At 47.7% G+C, this 20,085-nt stretch overlaps 1 protein-coding gene across 1 annotated transcript in view; it reads left to right on the top strand.

Moving 5' to 3' along the window:
* FAM83F (family with sequence similarity 83 member F) overlaps window positions 1–15,977 on the top strand; it is a 37,494-nt gene extending 21,517 nt beyond the window's left edge. The window contains exons 2-5 of the mRNA XM_031937838.1: window positions 1,997–2,164; window positions 3,143–3,264; window positions 3,350–4,053; window positions 12,223–15,977. Of these exons, the coding sequence (XP_031793698.1) occupies window positions 1,997–2,164; window positions 3,143–3,264; window positions 3,350–4,053; window positions 12,223–12,272 (1,044 nt within the window). The 3' untranslated portion in view covers window positions 12,273–15,977. The remainder of the gene's footprint in view (window positions 1–1,996; window positions 2,165–3,142; window positions 3,265–3,349; window positions 4,054–12,222) is intronic.
* Window positions 15,978–20,085: the final 4,108 nt, after the last annotated feature.

Genomic DNA, 20,085 nt, shown 5'->3' with positions numbered 1-20,085 from the left:
TGGCTCAACTTGGGGGAGATCAAACACTGATGATCTTGCAGCTGTATGGAGTCCATAAAGGACTCTGCTCTTTACCACTCTGTCGATGCCCTAAAATTTCTCCTTGGGGTGTAGGCTCCACCCTGAGGCTCCCTATTAAAAATTATTAAATCAATTTATCAATATTAAAAATCAATTTTAAAATAATTGATTTAAAAAATCACTGGCTCAATCGATTACCAGACATTGATTAGACTCCTGCAGCATACTCAACACTGGGGTACAAAGACAAAAAAATGTATTTATCCTCAAGGAAATTACATTCTACGGGGCTGAAAGAGATTTAGAGGAAGACAGAAAAATATAAACATAGTATGCCCAATGCAATTTGGAGGCAACATAGGAACATAAAAGTAAATACAATATTTATAAAGTCAGGGCAGACATTTACGTACTGTCCTGATCTCAGGGAAATAAAGTGGTTGCCTTTATTGAAGGGCCAGTGATAAACAATCTGAAGTATTTTTTTTTTAACCAACATTGCTAAGCCGGAAGAAATGAGGAACATTAAAAACTTCCGAGAGATTTGGGAAGATTTGTTAGAACCAATGCAAGGGGAAATGAGCCAACACAGGAAAACAATCCATATGGTGACGGGGTTAAGAATAAAGGAGAAACAAGATCGCCCGACATCAGAGTTCTGGTGAGGGGCAGGGCCCAAGTCTGGATTGCAGGAGGCTCATCACCGTGTCTCCTTTTGGGGGGGAGATTATGTAGCTTATGCATTTTATGATTTCGGATTGTTTTATGTACATTATTACAGATATTTGAAGTGAGTTCTACAAGTAACATTGTCCCCATTTTACAGATGAGGGAACCAAGACTCTTACAGGTGACATCCATTCGGACTTGCCCAGGTCACCCAGCTATTCAGGGTTGATGTTTAAATTTGTTTCTTTTGAGTCTAAATTCAGCCCTTTCTGGCTATAAAACTGTGTTGACCAAACAGTGCCGTTACTGGGTCTGTATTGCAAGGAAATTATAAAGGAAGGAAAAGGACCCATGTGTGCAGAAATGTAGCAGCTTTTTTTGTGATGGCAAAGAATTGGAAAAGGAGTGGATGCCCTTCAATGGGGGAATGGCTGAACAAGCTGTGGTACATGGAGGTAATGGAGTATTACTGTTCTATTAAAAAATGATGAACAAGCTGATTGTAGAAAGGCCTGGAAAGACTTACATGAACTGATGTTGAGGGAAACAAGCAGAACCAGAAATACGTTGTATACAGTAACAGCAAGAATGTGCCATGATTGAGCAGCTGGGTAGCGCAGTGGATAGACTACCAGCCCTGAAGTCAGGAGGACCTGAGTTCAAATTTAACCTGACACTTAACACTCCCTGGCTGTGTGATCCCAGCCAGTCACTTACCCCAATTGCCTCAGCAAAAAAAAAAGTGCGATGATCCATTATCAAAGGCTTGGTTCTTCTCAGCAGTTCAGTGATCCAAAGCAATCCCAATAGACTTTGGATAGAAAATGTCGTCTGCAAACAGAAAAAAATTAAGGAGACTGAATGTAAATCAACACATGCTACGTTCACTCTTTCTGTTTTTTTTTCCCTCTCTCATGGTTTTTCCCTTTTGCTTGGATTTTCCTCTGCCAACATAATTCATAAAACAATATGTGCTTAAATAAATAAAGTTCAGCCCTTTCCAATGTATCAAGCAAGATAGTATCTGGAAAGTGCTTCACAGACCTTCAGAAGCAACAAAAATGTGAGCTATTAACTATTACTTATGCCCATCTTTTTAATTCTAAATGTGGTTTAATTACAGTCCATGTCTGCTGCCTTTGAGCCTCCCCCAGCCCAAGCTGCATCCCCACACTGGGCTGTCCCTGCTTCCTGAGTTTGGACACGTCCCCAGGCACAGTGAAGCCACTGTCAGTAAATAAGCATTTATTTGGCACCTCCTGTGTGCGGTGTGCTCTTTTAAGCCTATATTGTTCTTGCCTTCCAGGTCATTGCGGTAGTCATGGACCTTTTCACAGATGGGGACATCTTCCTGGATATCGTCAATGCCGCCTATAAGAGACGGGTCCCCGTGTACATAATTCTGGATGAGGCAGGAGTCAAGTTCTTTCTAGAGATGTGCCGGACCCTGGAGCTCAATGATTTCCGAATCCGGGTACGGCCTCAACTCCCGAGAAGTCATTGGGGAAAGCCCATCTCTGAAAGGGACCTTCTCCCACTTTTTCTGCTCCCCACCTAACTCGGACATAACCTCCAAAGCCAGTAACAAATTGGTCTGCAGCCTCCACTCCCAGAGCAAGGAGGGAAGGGCTCCTCGGCCTTGGTTCTGATGCAGATCAGCTCCCTCAATATGGCGCTGAGTCCTGGGTGGTCCCTTTGAGTGAGAACATGCCTTTTAGAAATTATATGTCCTACCTCAAAACTTGTTAGGACCTTGCATTTAGCTAAGAAGAATGTGTATGTAGCTAAGGAGAGGGACATATTTATTTATTTATTGGATGTTTTATTTATTTATATTTATTGCTAATATTGGAGTATAAAAATAATCTTAATCATCCATTTTCCTCCAAAAAAAAAGAAAGAAAAGAAAAATTATACGTCCACTGCCCCTGAAGTCAGGAGGACCTGAGTTCAAATCTGACCTCAGACACTTAACACTTCCTAGCTGTGTGACCCTGGGCAAGTCACTTAACCCCAATTACCTCTAGAAAGAAAAAAGAAATTATATGTCATTGGACTTCACAATAACCTATACTATAGAGAATATGATTATTCCCATTTTACAGAGGAAGAAAATGAGATTCCAATTCAGCTAGGAAGGATCTGAGGTAGGATTTGAACTTGGGACTTCATGATTCCCTGCCCCAGACTCGGGCAAAGTGGGCGAGAGCTGCTCTGGGAGAACAGTCTAGTTCCACTCTTGTCCATACAGTAGTGACCTGGCCCTCTCCTCCTGTCCTGAAGGATGCTTCATTAAGGTTTCCAGAGGGTGGGGGAAGAGCCCAGCGCCACTCTCTGGAAGGGTTAGACCCGCTTCTGCTGGGGTCAGGGACAGGTCTGCAGGGCGGGGAGAATTCTGCCATCCCAGACCCACAAGGTGGGTCATTAATTTCTGCTCCTCTCTCCCTAACAGAACATCCGAACTCGCTGTGTGACTGGGGTCGGGTTCTATATGCCCGCCGGCAAAGTCAGAGGGAGCCTGTCCTCCAGGTTCCTGATGGTGGACGGTGACAAGGTAGCCACGGGGTCTTACAGGTGAGTGGGGCTGTGAGCGGGGGGAGGGGGCCTGGACCCCGCCTCCCTTGGAGCCTGGGACTAAGAGCCTCGTTTCCCTTTCCAGCTTCACATGGCGCTCCTCCCACGTGGACAGAAATCTCCTCCTGGTACTGACGGGGCAGCACGTGGAGCCCTTTGATGTGGAATTTCGGGAGCTCTACGCCATCTCGGAAGAGGTCGATCTGTACCGAGAACTGGGCCTGACGGGCCTCAAATATTCATCCACGGTGGCGCGTAAACTGATCAACCCCAAGTACGCACTGGTGGCGGGCAGCCGCCAGCCCCCTGGGGAGATGATGCGCTGGGCGGCCCGCCAGAAGCAGGAGGCCCAGGCCGGGGGCAAGGAGGAGCCGGAGGAGGGAGGCGGGGAGGGCTCTGAGTCGGCCCGGCGCCTCGACAGCTTTCTCCATGACCTGCTCACGCTGGACCAGATACTGCCCGTGATGGACCTCCCCGCCCTGGAGAAGGCGGCCTGGAAAGGTGACAGGTTGTATTCCCCCAGACTTCCAGAACCGAAGCCCAAGGGCAAGGAACCATCCATCCGGGGCAGGAAGACTGAGACTAACGGTGCAGCCGCCAGCGGCAAGGAGGGCAGACGGTCGGGCAGCAGGTTCAGCTGGAGGCCCAAGCGTGCCCAGGCCGCCAACGGCATGGTCAATTCCCACTCCAGTGAGACCTTCTCTGAGGGGGAGTTTGTGATAGTCCGGAGGCCGGACCCGGGCACCCACAGCCCCAGCAATGGCGTCCACAGCAACGGCAGCGTCTCAGGTGGGGATCTTACCCTGACCCGTCCCCTCTTTCCCACCCCCTTCCTCCCCCCTGACCCTTTCCCCCTCCAGTGCCCCCCTACCAATTCTGCTCCATAGCCCTGCGAGACGCTTCTTGCATCAATCTCTCGTTTGGCCATCACCTTCTTTTGCAAATGTGTCCAACAGCAGCCCCAGCCTGGCCCTCTCCGGCCCAATGTTACATGGCCTGGCTCGTTTGCAATGGACATAATTAGCTGGGTCCCCTCTGGGGCTGGTGGCGGCTGCCCCTCCGAGCTTTGTTGATTTTATTTTTGTTTTTCTGTCTTCTGAGAACGGGTCCGTCCGTACCTTAGCTGGGAGCTGCGGGATGCCGGGGTTAGGTCTAATTTATCTCAGTTTCCCAACTTTGGGGGGAGAGCACCGCTGATAATCTGGGCTCTTTCTGTTCTCCAGCCTCAGAAGTAGATTTGGCCCTTGGCACAGGAGGGGAAATGGAGAAGAAGCTGAGAAGGGCTCACAAGGGAACCTGGAGAACAGGCCCAGGCTACTTTAGAAAGCCCCTGGCTCTGCCTCTTGCTGGCCAAGTGCCTTTGGGCAAGGCCATTCCCCCTTGCTAAGACTCAGTTTCCTTATTTGTAAAATGGGAATCACACTTCTCAGGATTAGTAGAAGGAGCCCTGCCTTTAGGGTCAAATCCCCCATTTTGTATGTTGTTTTTGACCCTTGGGTGATGTCCTCCTGGCGCTCAGGTGTCCCGACCCTCTTCCCCCTCATCTCCGCTTCTCTGGGGCCCTCTTCTGCTTCCAGGGACTCCCCTCCTCCCAGCTCTATGCAGCCACCACTGCAGTCATTCAAGTAGGAGGCCTGGGGAGACCCCCTAAAGTTGGGCAATCTGCCAGAGACCCACGGAAAAGGTCCCGGGGTTTCCATGGAGACATCACTTGGGGGAAGGATGGCTTCCCCTTTTCCAGAATGGGCTCTCCTCTCTTCCTTCTTCCCCCTCCTTCCCTGCCAGGTGTTCTCCATGGCAACCCTTCCTCCTTGAAAGATGCACAAGAAAGTGCATCATGGGTTGTATGAGTTGCTTTTGACCCTCCCTGACCCTCAACCTCCTCTTCTTTAAGGAGAAAGGGCTAAACTCCCAGCATCTTTCAAGTTCTTAAATCCTAGGATCTTTCTTCCTAAGCCAAAGAGAAGGATTTTCCCCTCTTTTTTGGATGTAACTAAGGATTTTGCCTTTGCTCTGGTGAGTCACCAATAAGGTTCACCATCCTAGGGCGGTCAGGGCTTCTGAGGTCCTAGTGCGGCCACATGGGGCATAGCAAAAACTCGGGGCCTGGGAGCCTACCAAGGAGGTGTCCACCATGGAGGCATCCTGGATCTCGGGGAGAGCTGGCCTTTCCCAAGGCTCCCTGCCTCCGGCCCCTCTCCTCCTGCCCTTCTGGGTTATGCAAGCAGCCGAGCCTTGGACTTCTCAAGTTCTAAAAGGGCTTAAAGACTGTTGAGTCTAAACTCTTGTTTTAGAAAGATTTGGAAAGGGAGGCCCAGAGAAAGCAAGTTAGGGTAGAAAGAAACCTTAAAAGTCCCAGTCTTATTCCCACATTTCACAGGAGGAAACTGAGACCCAGAAATGGAATCCCTCAGTCAGGATCTGAACCCAGTTCTTCTGACTCCCTATCCACCTCTCTTTCCACTGGATGTGCTCCTACTGCAGGAGGGAGGGAGCTGGTGCTCATTCCCGCTCCTCATCCCAAGTTCTTACCTTCCTCCCATGATGCACTTTCTTGTGCATCTTTCAAGGAGGAAGGGTTGCCATGGAGAACACCTGGCAGGGAAGGAGGGGGAAGAAGGAAAAGAGGAGAGCCCATTCTGGAAAAGGGGAAGCCATCCTTCCCCCAAGTGATGTCTCCATGGAAACCCCGGGACCTTTTCCATGGATCTCTGGCAGATTGTCCACCTTTAGGGGGTCTCCCTAGGCCTCCTACTTGAATGACTGCAGTGGTGGCTGCATAGAGCTGGGAGGAGGGGAGTCCCTGGAAGCAGAAGAGGGCCCCAGAGAAGCGGAGATGAGGGGGAAGAGGGTCGGGACACCTGAGCGCCAGGAGGACATCACCCAAGGTCACATGAGGTCCCATTTCCTAAGGACCCCCCAGCCTCTTCACCTGGGCTGGGCGCAGATGAAGGGTTAGGAGCATTCTTATATGAAAAAGGAGACTTGAGCCCAGAGAAGAAATGACTCATGGGTAAATGCCAGGGACATGGGCTCAGTGGAAGAAAGGAAGAACCTTCCTCTCCCTTGCCCAAGACTGCCTCTTAATAAATACATGAACTTGGAAATCTCTTTTTTCCCCCTTGCTTCTTGGACCTGTTTCCCAGTCCACCAAAGAGGTGAATTTGGCATCTGAGGAGCTGGGTTCAAGTCCAGACTCGGGTGACTCCATTTCTGGGTCTCAGTTTCCTCCTGTGAAATGTGGGGGACTTTTCAGAGCCCTTCCCCTTAACGTGCTCTCTCTGGGCCTCCCTTTCCAAATCTTTCTAAAACAAGTGTTTAGATTCAACAGTCTTTAAGCTCTTTGAAGTAACTTGAAGGAGGGTCTGCACTGGAGCAGTCCCAGATTCCCTCCCAATTCTAACGCAGGCTTCTCACTCCAAGTTTGCCGTTCCCCTGCACGGCCCTGCCCGCTCTGCCACCTTAAGTGCCTTACAGTGTCCCCTCTAGGGGAAATCTCTGGATCCAGAGCCCCCAGACCCCATGGGAGGGGAAGGGAGTGGGGCCAGCTTCAGCAAGCAGGAAAAGTAACGATGAGGATCTCGGTCTTCATGGAGCTCTAGCCTGTCCTTAATAGAACAGCCTCTAGGAGGCCATCAAGGCCCCTGGGCACTGCCAGTGTGTCCTCAGAACAAAAGTTCTGGAAGGGAGGTGGCGGTGAGCCCTGGCTGCGTGAACATGCCGGAAAGGCAGCAGGAGAGACGGGCCCTCCCTGAGCCCCGGACACCTTTGAGGGGTCCCAAGACCCGAGAGTGAGGGACTGAAATCAGAAAACCTGGGGAGGGGATCAAGTCTTCCTTCTGCCCTGCAACCCTCCAGGCAGCCACAAAATGGGGAAGCTGGACTCGATGGCTTCCCAGATCCCTTTTGGCCCTGACCGTGAGGGTGTCCTCTCTCCTCCCCCTGCCCAAACTGCTAAAGGTTCCCGAGAATGGAGATGCTGACTTAGAGTAAAATCATAGGTTCAGAGGTAGAAGGGTCCTTGGGGGACATCAAGACAGCCTCCCTCTTTCTACAGATGGGGAAACTGAGATCCAGAGAGTTAGGTACTTCCTCCCTGCCCTCCCTCCCCAGGTTTCCCCAAAGTCCCACAGCTTCTTGGAGCTAGAAGGGACCTCCAAGGCCCTCTACTCCCTCTAAATTTTACAGATAGGGAAACAGACTCAGAGTTAGGTACCTCTTCCTCTCCCTCCCCCCTTTGGTTTCCCCAAAGCCCTACTGCTATTGAGGAGCTAGAAGGGGTCTTCAAGGCCCTCTAGTCCCTCTACATTATTTTACAGATGGGGAAACTGAGATCCAGAGAGTTAGGTACCTCCTCCTTCCCCAGGTTTGCCCACAGTGACGTAGCTGCTGAAGGCTGGGATCAGGCTCTGGAGCTGGAAGGGACCTCCAAGTCCTCTAGTCCCTTCACATCATTTCACAGATGGGGAAACTGAGGCCTGAGTCTTCCTAATTCCAAGCGCAGAGCTCTGCCCGCTGTGGCCTGCTGCCATCCTCCTAAGCTCAAGGCCCCAGTAAAGGTGTCCGTTGCTTTTCCCACTTGCTGGACATTTGTGGGTGGATGAGAAAAGAGGCCGGAGAAATAGAATGGTCCTAATAATAACAATAATGACTATATAAGTAAGGCACAGGGGGCATTAAAGTTTGCAAAGATTCTCCCAATGGTCCCGTGAGGCAGGAAGCAGTGATCCAGGCAGAAGAAGGATGGGTGTAGCTGGTACCTGGGCTGCACCAGGGGTGGGCAGTGCCCAGGGCCAGACCCCCAGGGTCCTGCTGCTGCGTCTGTGACCCAGCCCCAGCCCAGGCTTCCTTGGTGTTTTCTGAGAAGTGTTTAAGAACTATTCATTAGGCACCTACTGTGTGCAAAGTCTCTGTCCTCAGGGAGCTTCCCATTCCCTCTGTCGGGTAGTAACTAAGTGCCAGGCCCTGAGGGTACAAAGATGGAAAACAAGACTTTCTCAGTCCTCCTAGGGCTTCCGGGGTGTTGAAGTTTGCAGATAAGTTTGTGATTAGGGCCAGAAAGCAGCCCCTTGGGGCAGGAAAGGGCAGGCTTCTGGGAGGAAGTGGTCCCCAGCCCAAGGAGGAGGATTGTGAGCAGGGAAGCCTGGGTGCCTATGTGTGAGAGCTGGGGGCAGCCCGTGGCTGCCCTGAATCCACAGGGGAAGCTTAGAAGTCCAATTTGACCAGAAGAAACCAGGGCACAAAATGCATCTGACAGACAAGTTGGGGGGAGCCCACAGGAGTTTGGGAAGGACACGATCAGTCCTGTGCCTACCTTAAAAGCTCACTTGGCAGTGACATGGACAGAAATAGATGAGTGCTAGAGGCAGAGAGACTCCGAGGTCAGTGTCCAAATAGTGATAGTCTGGTGGAGGATCTGGAGACCTGAAAGTCAGACCATCTACTGGGAAAAGGGCAACTCTCATTTATTTTAGTGGACTGAAATTTAAAAAGCATTTTCAAGCAGCCATCCTATGAGAAGGGGAGTCCCAAAGCCACCGTCCCCCTTTTGTAGATGAGGATACCAAGTCTTAGGGGGGTCTGTAGGACTTTGAGCCAGAAAGGGTCTAAGCTTCCCATTTTGCAGATGAGCAGACTGAGGCCATGGTCACACCAGCAGTCAATCACAGAGACACAGAATATGAACCAGAAGACATTAATTAGCCCTGCTTCAGTCAGGGGGATGAGAGTGGTGGAATGGTGCTGTCTTGTGAAGGACCTTGAAGGCCACACTAGAAAGTGAACACAGCCTATAGCAGTGGCCTACTGGGATAAGTGATCTCTGTGTTAGGGGCACAAGAAGTAGGATTTGAACCCAGGACTTCTTCCTTGAAAGAATATACTCTGGGGGGTTTTCCCAGGACAGGGAACATGTAACTGGGACTGAAATAAATCAGAAGGCTAGGACTGAAATAGAACACTGGGCCTCCAACTCCAGGCCCTGTCTGCCTCAGTTTCCTTGGCTGTAAAATGAGCTGCAGAAGGAAACAGCACTTTGGTTCCAAGTCTCTGCCCAGAAAACCCCCCCAGTGGGTCATGAGGAGCTGGACGGGACCGAACCACAAGGGCTCCTCACAGATGGCTTCCCTGTCCCCCCCCTCTGCCGGGTATGGGGCGGGGATGAGTGTGGGAACCTCCAGGGAAGAAGGCTTCTCCACGGCTGGCCCTCCCCTCCCAAGCTCCGGCTTGCTTGCCTGCTGCCAAAATGCGGCTGCCTCCGGGGAGGATTTTGGCAACTGCTTAATAGACTTAGCAAGGAAAAGAGGCCGCTGAGGAGGGGAGGGATGGAGGCTCCATCCAACTGCAACAGCTTGGGGACTGGAGAGAGGAGGATCCAATTACCCAGACTGGAGGTGGGCCAGAGCTGCCCCAGCCTGAGGGACGGCGGGGCCCTGAGAAGGGTAGGGAGGGTCCGGGCTGGCCAGCTCTGCCTCCCAAGGGCCACCGGAATGCTCCGGGGGTGGGAGAAGACATAACCAGGAGCAAACACCCAGCCTTCATGGTCAGATGGTGGAGTCTGGCCCAGCAGGCCCCAAACAATGGCTGTGATGGATTAGAGTGGGCCTGCTCCAGGGGATGAGGCTTATGGGGAGGGGGCAAGGGACTGCGGAGATCAGTGCTGGGAATCTGTTTGTTTTAGCGTCCTTCTCACTAATGGCCTGGAAGAGAGAGACGGCCTTAATTGAGTTCCTAGCTGCTAGGAGGTGATAGGAACACTCTTAAAGGGGGAGAGGGGGACAGGCTGGGAAAACCCGTTCCTGCCAAAGAGAGGCTAACAGGAAGTGGGATGAGGGCACCTCGCCGGGACAAAAGGCTCAGCATGAGCCCCCCAATCAAAAATTCCGCAGCCTGACCCAAGGATGGGAGCAGATGCCCTGCAGAGGTCCTTGGCATGCATACAGAGCCTCCTCATGCGTACAGAGCATTAAATGCAATAGCGGGTAAACTGCAGTAGGAGCGTCAGCTGGAAGGGAACACGCATTAAGTACCTACTGGGGCCGGTCACTAAGCTAAGTACTTAAAAAATACCCTAACAGCGGTGAGAAGTAGGTACTATTCACCCATTTTAAAGTTGAAACTAAGGCAGTCAGAGATTAAGTGAGAGGCCTGGGCCACACAGTGAAAGCTCCAAGATGCAGACTTGGGGGCTCCCAGAGCGCCTCAGTCTATTAAGCACGTGCGTCTCCTCACTTCAGAGCAGACACATGTCCCTGCTCATCTCAGAAGTCCCCAAGGAGCAGATCTGGCCCGATCCTCTGAGGGAGCGTTGTCTCCCTTCTTTGCCCAAAGTAGGTCATTGTCTGGGCTTCAGAGATGGATGGGAGATCCAGACCTCCCCAGAGCTCAGATTTCTAAGCTTTTGTTGCATGTCGGCCCCCGTCACAATCCCGTGAAGCTGACGGAGCCTTTCTCACAATCATCTTCTTAAATAATTACGATTAAAAGGTCATGAAAATAAAGATTAACTTCCCCCCAGCACTTGCACATTCACGGAACCCCAGAAATCCATCCCAGCTTAGAAACCCTTGCTTCCCGACATCAGTGATCCAGGGGAAGTGAGCAGTCCTTCGAGACCCTTTCAGGGCGTTCCCAAGGTCAAAATTATGTTCATAATAATTGCTTTAATTTCTAATACCATATATATCGATGCAACCCTTATCTCCCTTAGGAGAGAGAATGTCAAGGGCTTAAAGAAGGGGTGGCCTTGGCTCCTGGAGGCACTCCTCCCTCTGGCCCAACTCAAGGCCACCAGAACCATCCCTGGTGCTTCAGATGTAGTCGGAGGGGGCAGAGCCAGCAAGAGTGCATTCAGTTTGAGATTTTAAAAAAATTTGAGTTGAATTATAATTTATAACTAATATTAGGCTCTTCTTTACAGAAGGGTATATAGAATATCACTTGCTATTTACTGAACTGGCTTTTTATATAACATATTATATAAATAACATTATAATGTAATTATAATTCACATATTATGGGAAATCATTACCATTATTTCCTGAATGGCTTTTTATATATTATAAGGTAATCATAATATATTATGGAATAGGGCAGCTAGATGTGCCATGGAGAGAGCCCCAGCCCTGAAGTCAGGAAGACCCGAGTTCAAATCTGGCCTCAGACACTTAATACTTCCTGACTATATGACCCCAGGCAAATCACTTAACCCCAACTGCCTCAGCAAAATAAAAGGAGAATATATATATTATCGAATATCATTATCATCAATTACTGAACTGCTTTTTATATATTAAAATATATTTATTTTATTATTATTAAATATTAAAATATAATTATATTATGGAATAGCATTACTGTTATTTGTTGAACTGTTTTTTAATGTTATATAATATAACTAATATAAATCATGGTTATAAATTATTATAATGCATTTTATTAAATTATAAATCATAACATATATTATGGAATATCGCTACTATTTACTAAACTGCTTTTTAATATGTTACATAATTATAGTATATTTCATAATCTATATTATGATATATTATGGGATATCACTACTATTATTTATTAAACTGCTTTTTTTGGGGGGGTCTTTTAAAAATCTCTGGTATAAATAATAAGTGACTGGATAGAAGAGGGGGGAAGAATATGTTTACAAATGAAGATGATTAAAAAAAAAAAAGGTGTCAATAAAGTTTTAAACCCTGGGAGGATGCCGCTGAATTAACTCAAGCCTGATCCCGAGGATCATAAATGTCCAGAAGCTTGAAAGAAAGAAACTTCACAACAGGGATTCTCTTGAATCCATCCAAAATCATTTATTAAGTGCCTACTGTATACCTAGTGCTATACTAAGTGCTGGAGGCGCAAAGAACTGTTTAAAACAGTTTCTGCCCTTGGGAAGGGGGAGTTTCCACCATTCTAATCCAAGTCTTTCTGTCTCCATCCCTGCAGGTAGAACAAGCCTTAGTCCTGCCAAGTCGAACAACTGTGTGATTTCCTGAGTTATGGTGACCACGTTGGGCAGGACCCACAGACTGCTCAAGACTTCTTACACTCCCTTAATTCCAATAACTGTCTTGACAGGGATCTCCTGGATGGGACCCCTCGGGAGCCGGCCCATTCACACTTCGGTCTGCAGCCTTCCGCCCTCTGGACCTCTGCCGGTCTCCCGAATGATGGCTGTGGGTCCCGGACAAAGTTAGTGCCATGCTGGATGAAGTCAGCTCCGTGTTTACATTTAGTGGGAGTGGGAAGGGACACCCCTCCCTTTGTGCCTCAACTTGATGGGAACTGAGAAATCCTACTGACCTTGATGATTGTCTTCCTCCTCCCCCTTTTCTGCTTCCTGCTGGTGATTCTGGGTCCTTGGGGAAAGCTGGAGGGACAGAGAGAAGGCTGATGGTTGGGGGAGTTGGGGGATGATACCCTCAAACACTGGAAGGCTTACTAGAGAGCTGAGACTCTTTCTCCTGGACCCCAGAGGAGCGATGGGTACATGTTACAGATGGGTAGATTTAGGTTTGAGATCTCAAAGAGGAATGAACTGCCTTTGGCGGGGGAGCGAGTGCCCCTTTCATGGCGGTATAAAGGGGGAAGCTAGAAATGGCTGGCCATTTGTTTGGGATGCTATGGAGGCAGACTAGGTGCCTCTGAGAGCTTTGCCATTCTGCACAGGGAGAAGTAGATGTGAAGGGGAAAGAGGCACATTTGTCTACTCTTTGGTCCTTAGATAAGGAGAAAATTTAGCTTTCTAAACCACCGAGATAATTTCCAAAAAACCAGATGGGGAAACGGGTGGGCTCTGACTGGCTGCCAGGGAGGATGGATGTCGGAAGGCTTCCTAGAGATTGGAGGCCCAGGAAGGTGCAGGAATTCCCAGAGGCCTCTGCCTAGAACATGAGGCCCAGGCTGAAGTCTTATACCTCCCCCAAAGCACCTTCTCTTACTGCCTTTTTCACACGACAGCTTCACAGAAATGAATGAACTTTGGAACCCACCTAGCTGGTCCAACCTCTCCATTGTACAGCTAAGAAAAGAGATTCCCCGTGGGGCTGGAGATGGGGGGAGGGAGTGACTCAGTTCTACATAGGTACTAAGCGATTATAGCTCACGTTTCTCTTTCAGGGATTCTTAATCTGGTCTTGGAACTCGTTTTTTAAATATTTTGATCACTCTGTTTCGGTATAATTGGTTCCCTTTGTTATTCTATGTATTTTTTTAATGCGTTTGAAAACATGATTTGGAGAAGAATCTCTAGCCAGACTGACCGCCCAGAAGAATGCCCAGGAGGACCAGAGAAGGTTGGGAACATGGCCAGAGAAGAGCATTGGGTCTGAGAGTCTAAGTCCATGCATTCAGTTTGTCTCCGTTTCTTCTCTAAAACACGAGGTTAGACTGCTGGGGTCTAAGGGACTCCCGGCTATCAGTGTGTGATCCTAATATAGTCAATGCAAGTGTGTGCCCATTTTACAGATGAGCCCAACATTTGACGGGCTTGGGAATAGGGCAATTTTTTGTTTACGCTCTCTTCCCTGCCCTGCCAAGGGGAAACATCTTGAGACCTGGGGTATTTTGCTTTTGTATTTGTATCCCCAGCAAATGCAGCGTCTTATTATACATTTGTTGAATCAATTTCTGGGAGTAATTCTGGTTGGAGCGGAGAGCACTGTGGAGGGTATGTTGGCCCTAGGAGGCTGTGGGTACCCAGCGTCCCACCAGCGCCGAGTTCCGATCCTGTCTCTGAAATTCAGGCTAAGATGGTCTTCCCCCCACAGGCTGGGCCAATGGCCATGCTGCCGGGCCGAGGCTACCAGCCTGGAGTGTGCCCACAGCTAGTGCCTGGGTGTGTGCCCAGGTTAAGGCGGAACAATAAAGAACAAGGAGATTGGGCTCCCAGACAGCGGAAGAACCGCGTTTCCACTCCATCTCTAGAGAAATGTGAGTTGCTGTCCCCCTATAATTAAAACCCAGCGCCCCTAGCCACTCGGCCCATGGAGCAAAGGAACCAGATGGCCTGTGACTTTCAATGAGCAAACTGTTCCCCCCTCTTAGGATCCTCAGTTTCTTCATCTGTAAAATTATATAATTTCAGTTCTAACAGTCTCTAGATTTATCAAAGCACCAGACTATGGAAGTCGGGAACAGAACAGAGGTGAGAACGGTACCATCCTAGCCTATGTGATACCCCAGTAGGGCTCAGTCAGAGGAGCTGTGTCTGAATCCTGCCTTTGATGTTTCCTACCCTAAAATGGGCATCTCATTGCCCCTTAATTTCCTCATGCATAAGATGAAGGTATCCCCTATATGACAGAGATGGAGACCACCGAGCTCACCTCAGCTACAGCCTGATTTTTAGCCTTTTGGGGAAATACAAGTGGAACCACCGGAGGGGAGGGGGTCAGGTAGGGGAGGCGCCATGTTGAAGTCGGAAGCCAGATTCTCACTGGTCTAGCCCAGATCCAGGCTCATTTTGTCCATGCGTCTTCAAATAATTTTTCTTTTTTAAATCTTTATTAAAAGGGAGAGCTTGATGGGGGAGCGGGGGGATGGAGAGGAAGAAGGTCATAAAAAACAGTGAGTTGGTGAGAGGGAGAAAGTGGATCTGGAAATGATGCAATGGCCCAGAAAGATGATCTGTCCTGAGAGTCCCAAGTGTAAGAGCTAGGAAGCCTCGGGGTGGAGGCTGGTACCACCCTCCCTGGGCTTGAGTTGTCCCCATTGGGTTAGACCGCGCAGGAAAGTTCTGGGGATTAAACATTGAATGTACACGTTCTGAGGGGGCACAGGGGAAGTTGGTCAGAGGGACAGAGACTATCCCAGCTACCTTTGCAGGGAGGGCTACAGATGGGACCAGTGGTCTTGCCACGGCCCTAATCCTTCAGTCGGAAGCTATTCCCACTTGTTTGCTTACAGAAAGGAAAAGGTAACTGTTTCCAAGGGGGAATGATGCTGACCCCTCCTCTGAAATCAGCTTCTCAGTCCAGCTGGACACTAGCAGAGTCCTGAGGAGATGTGGTCCAGGAAGAGGAAAGATGGGAAGTGATGGAAGCAGGGGGTATTCCCCTGGGAGGCGACCTGGAGAAGGGGGAGGGGGGAAGAATGGAGTGAAGGAGAAGAACTGGCCCAGCCCATTATGCTCCTCCCATACACAGGCCCCTGGCTGTGTGCCACATGTGTGTGTGCATTCATATACACATATTTACTGCCATGTACACATATAATGTGTGTATTATATACAAATATATTCTGCATACATTCATGTCTAGATTTCGCTCCCTCCTGGCACATAGTGTAGATGGGAAACATGCTCCACGTGTGGAGACGAGTCATTGCCGGACGTTCAGACTCACCTGGGCCCCTGACAGGTTAAAGGCCCAGCCTGCAGTCTCAGTCTAAGGACTTGGGCCCGGGTCTTTCTGACTCTGGGGACTGCCTGCCCTCCCCACTTAGGACACACTACCTCTCTTTCCTTGCACATATAAATAATCTTTGAATTCAACTGTAAATGAATGTAAAGATGGAGAACTAAGGCTATACAATATTGTACAAAATTTGTTACTGTATAGGTGTTGCTGAATTGTGGGGTTTGGTCTAATTTTTCTTTTTTAAATCTTCGTTAAAAGGGAAAGTTTGATGGGGGTGGAGAGGGAGAAGGGGGAGATGAATGTGAAGTAAAAAAAAAAAAATAAGCAACCAGAAGATAATAAAAATGCAGTTTAAAAAAAAGTAATTGTGATTTTTTTAAAAAAATGAATGAAAAATTAATCTTCTAATGGAGAGGTGACTGTTTAAGGCTGTTAAGGTAGTAAATGGCAGCTCAGAAGATGGCTTCCTTTCCAGAGTATCCTGTTTGGGAATTTTCCCTTTCTCTCTCCCTCTCTCCCTCTTTCCCTCCCTCCCTCTCTCTCTCTCTCTCTCTGTCTCTCTGTCTCTCTCTCTCTCTCGTCATCAGGATGCAGCTCTGTTTGGTCCAATAAGTATTAAGTGCCTACTGTGTACTAGGCACTGAGCATACAAAAATGAAACCCTCCTCCTCAAGCAGCTTCCTTTCTACTAGATTTATCATGGATAGGATCATTCTTTTGGAGATAGAAGGAAACTTAGAGGTTCTTGGGTCCCTCTCATTTTATAGATGTGGATACTGAGGCTGGGAAAAAAACATCCAAAATCACACAGAAATAATAGAATCAGAGATTAAAAAAAAAAGACTTGAACAGATCTTAGAGACCATCTAATCCTCCAAACTCCGTTTTACAGGTAAAGAAATAGAGGTCCAGAGCAATTAGGGATTTAGCCAAATGCCAGGAGCCTCTGTTCCCCAATATGAGCTTTTTCTGCCTTCTCAAGAAATCCTACATACCAAGAGCCACCATGCATGGAGTCTAATTCACCTTTGCTGTCCTAATTAGGCAGGACACAAAGAGCCCATTGGGAGGCCCTGCTCTTGTTGGAGGCACTCCCTTCTCAGTGGTCATGACCTTCATTCTGGGACATGCGCTCTCACACATATACTCACACTTGGGTACACACATGCTCAGATACACAGCATATACACATGCACCCAAGCACACACACTCAGACACAAAGTGTGTACACACACCTGGTCTTCCTACCCTCCCTCTCCTCTCCTGGTACCGCCTCCTATTGGCCCCTCCTTCCCTCAACCCTTGGGGGCCAAGCTCTTGCCTTCCCAACCGACTTTCAGCTCCTCTGACAAAGTCTTCCTAGTAATACGCTGGTGAGGAGAGGTGTGAGGAGCCCCTCGGGGTCCCCTCTCCATTTCTCAGGCCACAGGTACGTTATAGCCAAATCCTTGTGAAAATCACAGATAATTTGTATTTTCTCCTTCTGTTGTTTTGTATGAACTTGTTTAGACGAGATGGCTTAATAAAATGAGACAACAGTACAGGGAAGGCTGTTGTCAAATTTCTCTTGTATCTATTAAAATGTGAGTATATGAGTATGGAGGAAGGATGGGGCCACCTGGAACAGTAGTCAGAGCTGGAATCAAGAGGATTTCTAGCTTGTCTATACCAATGTAATTACAGGGAAGATATCTTTTTACACATAAATCATAGGTAGCTGAACCTGCAAACCACCTTGAGGGAGAGCCATATTCCACTTCCCCTCAAACTTTTAGAAGAGTTCAGAATCTTGAGCCCAAGAGCACTTAGCACAGTGTTGGATACAAAGTAAGTGCTTAATGAATGCTTTTTCATTCAACCATCCAACATCCATCATCCATGCATCCATCTATCCATCTATCCATTCCCTCCTTCCTTCTTCCCTTTCCTCCTTCCTTCCCTCCCTCCCTCCTTCCTTCCTTTCCTCCCTCCTTTCTTCGTTCCTTTCCTTCTTCCTTCCTTCCTTCCCTCCCTCCCCCTCTTCCTGCTTCCTTCCCTCCCCCTCTTCCTGCCTCCCTCTCTCTCTCCCTCCCTCTTTCGCTCCTTTCTTCCTCCTTTCCCTCTCTCCTTTCTTTCCTCCCTCCCTCCCTCCCTTCCATTGAAAACTGGCCATAAATAAATGAATATTGTAATTTTGTTTTTTAACTTGGAAGGAGCTTAAATCCCCAGCCAAATTTAAGTATAATGATGCTATTTATGCTATTATATTTTATTTCAGAAACTAATATCCTATCCATAAGATTGTATTTGTCCTTTTATGACAACTTTTTTCTATAATTAGACCCTAAAAGTAGAGCATCTTCTGGTTTCTACAAGCTTCCTATATTAGATTTGTATCTTAGTAAAAGATTAAAGTGTTACTGAGGCTTTTGGAATACAATACAATGTATGTATTTGTATCTACACATTCTGTGGGCAGAACCCTTCTCTGGGCACTTTATCTCACTGTGGAGCAACCTAGGACTCCGCAGGCCTGTCAGACTCCTCAAGAGCTAACGGGGCTTCCAGATACACTGTATGTTTGCAGCCCAAAGACCAGACTAGCTCAGTCCAGAGATATGTAGTCCCAGGGCGGATGCAGGATGGAAGGACTGAGGATGGGTTTTTCAATTGTAAATATAGGATAGTGATCAGCATTTGCTTACAAATTTTCTGGGAAGTATGAAAGGAGAACCATAGAATATGTAATACACTTCACAAATTAAAGGCAGCCAGGTGGTCCAGTGGATAGAGCACTGAACCTGAATTCAGGAAGAAGAATTGAATTCAAATCCAGCCTCAGCCACTTACCAGCTGTATGGGCTTGGCAACACAGTTTCCTTAGTTTTCTCATTTTTAAAATGGAGCTAATAGTGGGATCGACCTTCCCAGGATGTTGTAGAGATCATGTGATATACTATTTGTAAAGCTGGCACATAATAGGCACTATATAAATGCTCATTCCTTTTCCTTCCCCTTATAAACTCTATAGACATATAGGTTGTTATTGATAATTTGAGTCTCTTTTCTACAACAGCAAAACTCTACTCTCTCCATCTCCAGCACAGTACACACGGATATCTTTGAGCTAACACCTGCTTAACAACTTTTTCACACTTCCTAGAAAGCAGAACAGGTGTTAATGACATGTGGGCATATATACATACACCTGCTTATTTCAGGTTATTCCCTGGCCGACTTTCCCAGCGGATGTCCCTCCTATCACATGAGTACCCACACAAATCCCCACAAAATAACTTTAATGGGAAGAAGGCTCCCTAGTCCTTGGTCCTGTGAGCAAAAGTCCTGGATTCTCAAGGATGGGGCCTGAGAATGAACAAGAGCAACTCTCCTTGGGAGGCTAATTAAATGCCCAACTTTCGACTCCTTTTATCAATGGGAAGAGATCCAATAAGCACTCATTTCTGGCCAAAATACTTAAAGACAGCACTTCGTTCCAGTTTTGTCACAGGAATCTTTAGTCAATACAAACTGGAGTTATTATGAATAAAGATTAATAAAGAGGCAGGGAGAAACAAAGGAGAGAAAATCAGCTTCAGAGCCAGGACGATCCAGGTCCAAGTCCTATCTCTGACACACACACACTTACTATCTGATTCTAGAGAAATCACTAAATCTCTCTGGCCCCCAGGTAACTTTAAAATTATCTAAGGTGCAGAGCAGGTGCTCCGAGAAGAAAGAGTTTCTCCTTAAGGCACTGTCTATGTCAATGAAATCATAATCAATGATAATAATGATAACAATAGAAGAATGAGATAAAGATGGTGCTGTGTGTCTCATGTGCTGGGCCTGGACTCAGGAAGATCTGGGTACAAGTGTGGCCTAAGACAATTCCTGTGTAACTGGGCAAGTCATTTAGCAGAAGTTAATAGAAACCTGCCTCATTTTCCTCATTTGTGGAGTAAATAATAGCACCTACCTCCTAGGATTGTTGAAAGGATAAGATGAGATGCTTAGAAAGTGTTTTTCAAATGGGAAAGCATTGACTAAATTGAAAATATTCATTTTCAAATATTAATCAATAAGTAATCATTAAGCACCTACTTTGTGCCGTGCATTGGGCTAAGTGCCGGGGATACAAAGAAAGTCAAAAGCCAGTCCCTGTCCTTGAGAAACTTGGTTTCAAGGAGAAGAATATGAGCAATACAACAGTAAGAGGAGGTAGAAAGCTTTCACAATATAGAGACCAAACAGAACCATGTAGGGGCAGGATGAGGTATGTAGTAAAAGGTGGTCCCACTCCATGCAGTGACCAATCCAAGACCCAAGTCTGACTGAAGCTTTCTGGGTTCTGCTGGCCTCTCTGTTGTGTCATTCGCTTTATGGCATTAAGCTTCTGTACAAAATTATTATAATCCATGTCAATATCCTTTCTGATATCCATTTCCCTTTTTTCATTGCCAACTACTTT

Source organism: Sarcophilus harrisii, chromosome 5 (assembly GCF_902635505.1).
Source record: "Sarcophilus harrisii chromosome 5, mSarHar1.11, whole genome shotgun sequence".
Classification (NCBI taxonomy): Eukaryota; Metazoa; Chordata; class Mammalia; order Dasyuromorphia; family Dasyuridae; genus Sarcophilus; species Sarcophilus harrisii.
The sequence above is the reverse complement of the archived record's forward strand: the minus strand, read 5'-3'. Positions and strand labels throughout refer to the sequence as shown.